The 9,952-nt window shown below is 36.6% G+C and overlaps 1 protein-coding gene across 1 annotated transcript; it reads right to left on the reverse strand.

The window, feature by feature from the left end:
- Positions 1–627: 627 nt before the first annotated feature.
- LOC108678923 (acetylcholine receptor subunit beta-like 1) lies at positions 628–4,919 on the reverse strand (the record flags this gene model as incomplete). Its single annotated transcript, XM_018167419.2, has 3 exons — positions 4,535–4,919; positions 956–1,092; positions 628–672 (listed from the first exon to the last, which is right to left on the reverse strand). Coding segments are annotated over exons 1-3 (246 nt in total), but the record flags the coding sequence as incomplete, so codon positions are not given.
- Positions 4,920–9,952: the final 5,033 nt, after the last annotated feature.

A 9,952-nucleotide genomic window follows, 5' to 3' on the forward strand; every position in this document is an offset into this window, starting at 1 on the left:
GCGCAATAAACAATAATTAAATTAGTTATATAGTAATTTTTCGTTCGCATTTGAATTTTACGAAATAGCGCTGAACTTCTATGGGCCGTAAAGAACGAAATTTGCGTTGCCAGGTGCCGGACTGAACGTTAATTACAAGTGGGAGAAACATCCATCAATCCACGGCCAGAACTTGCGGTTTTTTTATTGAAGTTTTCCCTCAATATCGAGCGGAAATTTATTTTTCAAGATACAAGGCCTTAAGTGCTCTTACAACAATTAACTTATTCTATTCTATACTACGTACGTATATACTCACGTGTAAGATTATTCCATCATGATTCACATTTATAAAGATGGTGTGTGAGTTTCGAAGGAACTGTACGTCCAGTTACGGGCTTATTCTACGTATGCTATAAATATAAGCTACATACTCTTAATATAAATATTATTGAGATGTAAATGATATTTCAAGCTAAATTACAATTTTGAAATTCTAAATTCAGCCTTCGATTTGACCTAAAGGCTAAATTGTTACTCAAAAATTCATGTGCAAAAATTACTTAAATTATTATTGAGTGCTTTATTATTAAGTGCATTATTACGCAGTAATAATGGTATAATTAAAATAAAACCATTTGTACTCACCAGTCTCAACCAAACGTTCGATTTCATGATCTGATTTTTTTCGTTCTGGAAAACAAAAAACAAAATTTTAAGTGGATATTACATGTATTAAATGAAATGAGCAAAATAATATATAAAACTAGTTAGCAGATTGGGAAAATGGATTTAGAATCAATTGACGATCCATTTCTCTACTAAACTTGCATTAAATTATTTGGGAAAATATTCAGACCACAACGGAACCTGGCCAACACACACGTATTTATTTTGAGCACAACGTGTGATTCTAGATGATTTTAGTTTTCACAAAAAGTCATGAAATGTTAGGATTATATAGATAATAACTCACAACATTGATGAGCTGGATGAAGGCGAGCCCGAAGGCCACATCCACTCTGTGCGTCATGTTCTCGACGGGGCGGATGAGTTTGTTGTATCCGCGGAACAAATCCCGGACCAGCCTCTCCTCGTCCTCACTGCCGCACACTGCACACGCACAACAACGGGGGATACAAGCGAGGGCTAACTAAGATATTCTGGTAATTTCATGTTCATTGGATCAGCCTCTCCTCGTCCTCACTGCCACACACTGCACATGCACAACAACGGGGGATACAAACGAGGGCTAACTAAGATATTCTGGTAATTTCACGTTCATTGGACCAGCCTCTCCTCGTCCTCACTGCCACACACTGCACACGCACAACAACGGGGGATACAAGCGAGGGCTAACTAAGATATTCTGGTAATTTCATGTTCATTGGACCAGCCTCTCCTCGTCCTCACTGCCGCACACTGCACACACACACAACAACGGGAGATACAAGCGAGGCCTCACTAAAATATTCTGGTAATTTCACGTTCATTGGGACCAGCCTCTCCTCGTCCTCACTGCCGCACACTGCACACACACACAACAACGGGAGATACAAGCGAGGGCTCACTAAGATATTCTGGTAATTTTATGTTCATTGTATTGGTTTGTTGACTATCGGGAGCACAAGCCTTTGTTCTCAACTTTCTTTAGCACACATCAAGCAAGCAAGCAGTGGCTGGGAGATTTCTCTGCCGCAAACTGCCAATCCATTAATTAATTACTTAGCCCGTATGTTGACACTCTCGTCATCAGTTGGCAAACACATTCGCCATTGGCGAATTGGCAAACACATTCGCCATTTTTTCATTGTAAAGATCTCGGAGATCCGCTCCTCCATCAAAGCAAAAGCCTTGCGAATGCTGAATGGAGTATTCGTTTACTGTGACAACCTATCGATCAAATTTTCTATTAATATATGGTGAATTTTATTACCATTTTCTTAGTATTTTACGTTCGAAAGAATTACTTATGATACAGGAAAGTTTGAATGCGAAACGAAATTTGTAAGGACGCAATTTGTACGAGTCGGCAGCATAATTTTTTTCATAAAACCGATCATAGTTTGCTGAGACAAGAACTATTTACGTCAGAAGGAACAATAAAATGTAAGTGATATTAGTGTCGGATTTCCTTCAAGCCTCTATTTATAATGCATGACTTTTCGATGCATAAATTTTTTTCATCTAAAAAAATTTACTGCGGAACTTGACGTCTTAATTTGCCTTGGCAAACATGTCCATTTTTTCATCTTCGTTAAAACGCTATTGCTATCAGGAGTGAATATTGATCGGCTATGGTGAAAAGGTTGTTCATTTTTATTTCTGATTAATATTTAAACTACGTTGATAAAATTCCTCGCCGAATTGCTGAATCGCCATAACAAAGACAAGCCTGCTAAAAAAAGGTGGTATTATTTGAGTTCCAGTCGACTCAATTTATGCTCTATTTTTTACCTATGCAAAATGTATGCGGGAATGACAGTGTTGTTTCCAAGCCATTTGAGATAATCTATAATCTCCTCATGCACATGCAACAACAGGAAGTATGGGAATATGCTTTCAGATTCAGCAAAAATAGTGGCCACAGCCACATTTAGACTTTAGCGCTTCGTGAGACTGCGGTTTGACCAGCGTTTTATTCTATCCAGTTTAGTAGTAAGTAGTAAAGCTTTTAGTAACAGCTTGTATAACATTTTAGTAAACTTGTAGTAAAATAAAGCTTGTAAAACATTCGAACTTTTAATGGTAGGGATGTTGTTCAAATATACGGGCTTAGTCACGTTATTGATAAACCTTTTTATATATTTTGAAATGAACATTGCTCACCATCAGCTACTACTCGAAATTGTGTTTATTGAAATATCTTTTCGACGAGCGTCAAATATTTCAGAATTTTGTGAAGCGTCGAGGAAATTTGATAAATAAAATATTATTGTTCATGACTGTACAAACTGTATATTAGTATGTACGAGAAAACATGAGTGTACAACTGTACATGAGTGTACAACTGTACATGAGTGTACAACTGTACATGAGTGTGCAACTGTACATGAGTGGAGTGTGCAACTGTACATGTGTGTACAACTGTACATGAGTGTACAACTGTACATAAGTGTACAACTGTACATGAGTGCAAACTGTACATGAGTGTAAAACGTACATGAGTGTAAACTGTACATGAGTGTAAAACGTACATGAGTGTACAACTGTACATGTGTGTACAACTGTACATGAGTGTACAAACTGTACATGAGTGTACAACTGTACATGAGTGTACAACTGTACATGAGTGTACAACTGTACACGAGTGTACAACTGTACATGAGTGTACAACTGAGGCACAACGCAATTGTACATTTTCGTTCAATGACATATTTGTGTGAAAACCCAGAGTATTTTTCTATAGGAACTGAACCCTGCATAACAGTGCTGGTGACAGAGAAACGTGGTCACTCGGCACTACAAAATCTGACGATCAAAGAGCAATCCGCTACTGCGAATTTAGGTCCTACACCGTATTGCATGCTAACAACGCAAAAGAACGTATCGCTCCTTACCGATGACTGTAATTGTAATTTCACTCATTCCCTTCGTAGAATTTGCGCTTAGATCTTAAGTTTCAGTTCAGTTCAGTTCCAATCTTCTTACTACCGATGTTTACGCGGCAGTTAATTTTTTAGCTATAGTCCAGATGCGCCTATGGAGTGAAATTTTCCATTAAGTTAACGTCATGCTGTTTTTATTTATAATCAAATTGCTATTATCTTAAACCTTGATGTTATCTCATCTGTTGTATCTTAAATACAAAGACTTGTAACAAATTATAGGATTTATAGCTAAAAGTAGGTGATTTACATTTTAAGAAGGGATCAAAACTTGAGGATGAAATTTCAAAAATAAATTTCGATAATTCCTCCAAAACCTGGAGCTTTGCAATGAAAAGACGTTTTGCCCCCCCCCCCCAAAAAAAATTAGCCCATTAGCCCCCACAAAAATTTGTAAAGTCTAAATTTTGTTACTTGTAACTTGTTGAAAATATTTTATGTGCAAAGTGTGATTTAGAGAAATAGGCATTAACTCAGTGTGAACAGCTATCACAATTGCAAACCAAGTTTATACATTTACAGTATATTTCCACTATAGTCTGAAACATATGCCGACGTAATATAGACGACACATCAGCAGGCCGACGAAAGATTGTCTCTCGGCTGACATCGTATAGACGTCACATCAGCTGGCCGACGAAAGATTGTCTCTCGACTGACATCGTATAGACGTCACATCAGCTGGCCGACAAAAGATTGCATCTCCGTGACATCGTATAGATTGCCTCTAAGTGGTAGCGGAAACTTGCCACCAAGTTTCAAGGCAGCGCATTAGGCAGATGTTTTATCGCCAAAATGTTGGCACCTAAGCCAGACTTGTCAGCTTTCCAATGTGTTATTTTGATATTCTTTCGTACAAATTTCATTTAAAAAATTCGACTCTCTGGAAGAAAGATCATAAATTAAATTTTTATGGATTAGTTGTTTGAGTTGTATTGTTTTCCTACCAGTTTTCGAGACGCTGAAGAGAAGCAGGCAGCTCGTCAAAAGAATAGATGTCCCGGCCGCCATCTTGACTTGTGTTTCCTTCTGCAAGGCTTGGCCGAGTTGAAGGCTTTATAAATGCTTAACAATGCCTCCACTACAAAATCATGGCCTCCAAGTAACAATGCGCGGTTTTTCTGCTAATACTCAACATCATTTACATTTGTTAATAAAAGAACTAAACGGGTACTTCACAAGATTGTCTCTGCTGTATCTGAGTGCTCAGACTGTACATGACTAACGACTACTATACGTTTTGTTATTGACAAACCACATTACGATAAAATAAATACAATAAGAAATGCTCAATTTAGAGATTGTCGGAGTGAGGCTACCGCCCTCCGATAGACCTCGTGAGCAACTGCAGCAGCCGACGAAGGCAGCCTCTGCGCAGGCGCTCTGCGTGCCATCGTATCGACGTAAACTTGACACACCGACTCAACTGGACGCACCAACACTTTTTCCACACACTGCCTGGTGGAGATTTTTGCGGTCCTGATCCAGGTCCGGATTGTAGGATAACTTCATATTCAGCTGATCTATAGTTATACACTATTTAAATTATTACTCGAAAGTCTTATTAGAGGTATATAATTAATTAGAGTCTGTAATTAGATGCAAGAGTCTTATTCCAATTTCGCAGCGACCAGAATCCACCAGAAAAAAATTTGTTCCCACTCTATGTAAAGGTTAGAAAGTCATAGAAATGCGGTTGAGTTTAAGAAAACCAGTTTACTTTAGTCATATTAACAACGCTCGTTAAAATGAAGGAACCTTTAAAGACGCATTATGTTGATTATTTATCACTGCATTCAAATTGCAAAAGTCATGTGAGTGTCTGTTGAATCGCGTGCATCAGATACGGAAGTAACCGCGGCCTGACATGACCATTTAAAGATATTGTCGTACCGGTGCAAACAATTTTCCAGCCGGCGGATAACAATGTTAGACCGTTGGACACAAATGTCTGAACGATGGACACAAATGTCCGACTGATTGACACAAATGTCCGATCGTTTGATAAAAATGTCCATCCATCGGATACAAATGTCCAACCAGTGCAAACAAATTTCCGATCCGTGGAAACAATTGTCCGCGAGTTGGACACTAATATTCAAGCAGCGGGCACCAATGTCCATGCGGTGGACATAGCCAGGATATCCCGCATGATATCCATCAGTGTGAATAATTATTCTACTTATTTAAAAAAAATTAATTATGTGTTTCTCTTCAAGAAGTCTATTTAAAAAGTAACTACATGATTTTTACTAGAAGCAAATGACGGTGAATCCTCTTTTAAAACGTGAAGCTGTTCATAATTTATTTGGTGCAAAGTAAAAACAGCACAAATTCCTAGTTAGTTGACTCGTAGTCGCTTCTTTTTAATGCCCGTGGCTAATTAAAGTAAAAAAAACGTAGTACGAATATATCCCTAATATAATTTATCTATAGATTACTTATAGGATCTGAGGTATATTGATTCATAAAACGAATCAAAACAAAATTGAACAATTAATTTCCATATAAATTAAGAAATTTTAAAGCTGCGTCAATCACTGAATAATAAAAAAATGAAAAGCCTATCTTCTTTTTTTAATCAAAATGTTGTTTAAGTGTTTTTGTTACGTTCTAAATTTATGAACACCTGCGCAACTTTAAAAAAAAACCTAATCGGAAATACTAGACGAATATTTTTCGACGAAAATGAATTATACAGAAATTCATTCTAAAATAAAAATGAAACGTCACGTCTGATCAGCGAGGATTTGTGTACAATTTCCGAAATTCCACAATCTGAAAACTCTCATTTCTTCAAATTGTATCTTTTTCACCGAGGCTTAAAAATACAGAAGGATACTAATAATTTTTCTTTAAAATTCAGCGATTTATTGAGAACTTGAAGTACAAGATAGAGTCCATATCAATGGCCTCAGCCGGGGCGCGACTCTCATAGACAACAACTGAAGTTTCATCGGTGCAACAAATATCAATGGGGTTGCTGGTTGAGTTCGATATGCATGCCGGCGTAGAACAAACGTGACAAGCATTTGCACGGCACTACATGTGGCAGTTAATACGAATACCTACATTCTGTTAATTGTATCGTATCAATCATGTTCAACATGTGGAATATTGCGAGTGTATAACCTGTTTTTGTTAACATTGTGCAACTTGAGATCAGAGAGGTATTTTCTAGCAAGGAATCTCTTGATCAATAACATTTTCACAACCTTATACGGTTAATATCGCTCCAAAAATAAAAACAAATAAGCAACAAATAAAAAAAAATCAAATGGGAAAAATAAAAAAAAAAAAGAAAAATTAAAAAAAGAAACCAAAAAAAAAACAAAAAGCCCAAAACCATTTACTGCGCAAAATATCATAATTTTATAGAACTTCTGTGGTTCAGAATTTATTAAATATTGGTTAAAGATTGAGAAACCACGAGGGCTCTGGAAAGTCGACACATCACATTACGTGTATTGATAACATTTCATACTCTGATGATCTTATGTCAATAACTTCATGAACAGACAGTCTGATGTCGAACGCTCAAACTAAGACAAAAGTGTGAATAAAATGAATTCGGCAGAATATTGGCGAAGACTAAAGTCCTATGCTCATGTTTGTCGCATCTGTACTATGCCCGGCCTTTTGTCACCTGAGTGACCATTAATTGTTATGTTGGAAGAATATGCTCTATCACTTATTTATAGAAAGATGAACAAAATTTCTAGGCATTTTAAGATACTTTGTAAGAAGCAGATCAAGTTAATAGGTACCTGAGACTTCAAAGTTCGACTAGTGGAAGGGAAACTTACGCATAAAATCATCGATGTGAAATTAATATATGAAATTAGATGATTAAATTAAATATTTCTACCGCGATGAATTCCGAAGCATACGTCGAAAAATTAATGCAGAAATTCAAACAATATTCTAAAGGGTTTATTACTCGGCTATAAAATGTGCCCAGTGAAACAATGTTGTTTCCAGGGAATAATGAAAACAAACTTAAAAATTATTACGATTTGTGATTTTGCAGCTTGAAACCGTGATGTTATCACCAAATGCCGGAAATGTGTCCTGAACACTGAGTTCAGAATCATTCTAATCTCTTCTGAAAGAGAAGTATATTTTAAACTCAATGAAAACAGTTGTTTGTTACCCCCAAATTGTACCTATTTGTCCTCAGCCTGGGCATCAGATCATTCATCTCCTACTCGTCTTATTGTGCAAGTCGAGTCTACTAAATTCCTCACCAGACTGGAAACTTTCACCGGTGTCGTCTATGTGCATTTATTTCGTAACGCCATCTGATATAAGTGATCTAAAGTCCCTCTGCACGGCGTTCTCTTTACTACGTTGAGCAAATTCAGTTGCAAGCTCCCATTACAAGTAGATGACATATAGGGAGAGCCTATCCAGAACTTTTTAGTTAACCTTATAAAACAGTCCTTGGAATGCTTCATTCAAGTCTAGATTGCATTAAGCCCAATTTGAACGGCCTTCAGATAAATTATATCTAATTACATAAATTAGATAATTAGAATTTCGATAAATTGAGATAATTAAATAAATTGGATTTATACTAAAACATTATGGGATGTCCACCAATTTGAAAAATGAAATGAAGGTCGACAAAAAATGCTTCAGTTGTGCTTTGGTTGATGTCGTGAAGCACAAGGTTATTTATTTCTAGAATAGCGACTGTTTGAAGACAACATAATTTCTATTATATTTTTTCCGATTTTTGGAACTTATTTGAATATTACGAATATACAAACAAACAAAACCTATAAGTCGGAAAATCTATATTTTTCGGGTAAGTAGTTCACATATATCAACGCATAGAGGTTATATCGAACTAGAAGAACAAACTTGGGTGACAGTTAAATTTAGGAGTACACTCGAAATAATGCCAAAGGTTTGACACGAATGTAGGAATTGGCAAAATGTGGTAACACAAACTTGGGTCACAACACTTGGGAAATAGAGTGTCCAGAATCCAAATACTCAAAACGTTGAAATTTCAATCTTCTTGAAACAAAGTGACGAATGCATCAGGGTGACTAATCCATGATAGCTTACAACACATGTCACGTTAGGTATAATTCTCAAATCGCATTGTAATTTACTTTCAGGTTCAGAAATTGAATAAGAAGGAGTAATAGTTTGATGTTTTCGTCTCGAACGTCATCTGCATAATCCCTGCCTCTCTGAATATCTTCGCATCTTCATATCAAATGCGTACAAAAATGAGCGCAGGATCGATGCGAAGTTTTTAATAATACATACAGCTAAATTCTATCGTAAGATGAAAGTTTTTATTATGAATATTAACGCGAAGAGGAAACTCAAGAATCCTACACAGGGTGTAACAACTACTTGAAGACGTGTAGAGTATAGGAGGAGTGGTCAAACGAGGGGATTCTGGTCTATACATATTCATATCAAGATATTCACATCCAAAATTCACGATAACCCATCTTATAAAAATTACATCCACTTAAACATCCTTGACAAAATTAATCGTACAACAGCAACAACAACGCAAAACTTCTCACTCCATATAAATAATGCATATAGTATATTTCAATATATATATTTATAAATCCATAAGGTCAGGTGAGCTTAATACTCCAGTTCTGCCTATATCTATGTAACAGCTTTCTTAACTCTAGTCCATAGTGAAGGAGATTGTCCTCGAGGATATAGAAAAACGTTCATCAAGGAACCTTCCCTGCCTCTGTGTGGGATCCCAAAGCGCGTGTCCTATAAGCATTCCAAATCTCCAACTTGACTCACTGACGGGCTACAAGCAATCAAATTCTCAAATGCTTTCTCAATTGAAATTCTTCTTAAGCCTTGTTCCGAACAGTAAAGCCTGATCAGCACATGTGTGCTTCAAAGATTGGCTTGAGCACTTGAGTTTTGGAAACTTTTTGCGCAATGGCTTTTCGAAAAATGTGACCATCTTCTTACGTTCCAGGGATTAAGGAAGGGTTCTAGCATTTCTATTTTATAACAAGGTCCTCACATGGGAATAATTCTTTTCAAAATTCATTGTAGCTTTTCTTTTTTGGAAACAGCATAGACATTCTCCCTACAGAGTGCATTTAATCTAAGAGATCAATCCAGTTTATGTTTCATCATCCGGCAATAAAAACTCAGTGGTAGACATTCCACGCATTTCCTTCTAATTTGGGACGTTGAAGCACGATCAAGTTATTTATTTAAAGCTATAAAAGCGCCTCTGAAAGTACATAGGGATAAATCTAGAAACGAACTATAGATTAATTCCGACCATCAACCGTGTGGTTAATGGATTCGAGCTCCTTGTTCCTAAAGTAAGTAGCAGGTATAAGCCTAAGATACTT

This window comes from Hyalella azteca, unplaced genomic scaffold (genome assembly GCF_000764305.2).
Source record: "Hyalella azteca isolate HAZT.00-mixed unplaced genomic scaffold, Hazt_2.0.2 contig1796, whole genome shotgun sequence".
Classification (NCBI taxonomy): Eukaryota; Metazoa; Arthropoda; class Malacostraca; order Amphipoda; family Hyalellidae; genus Hyalella; species Hyalella azteca.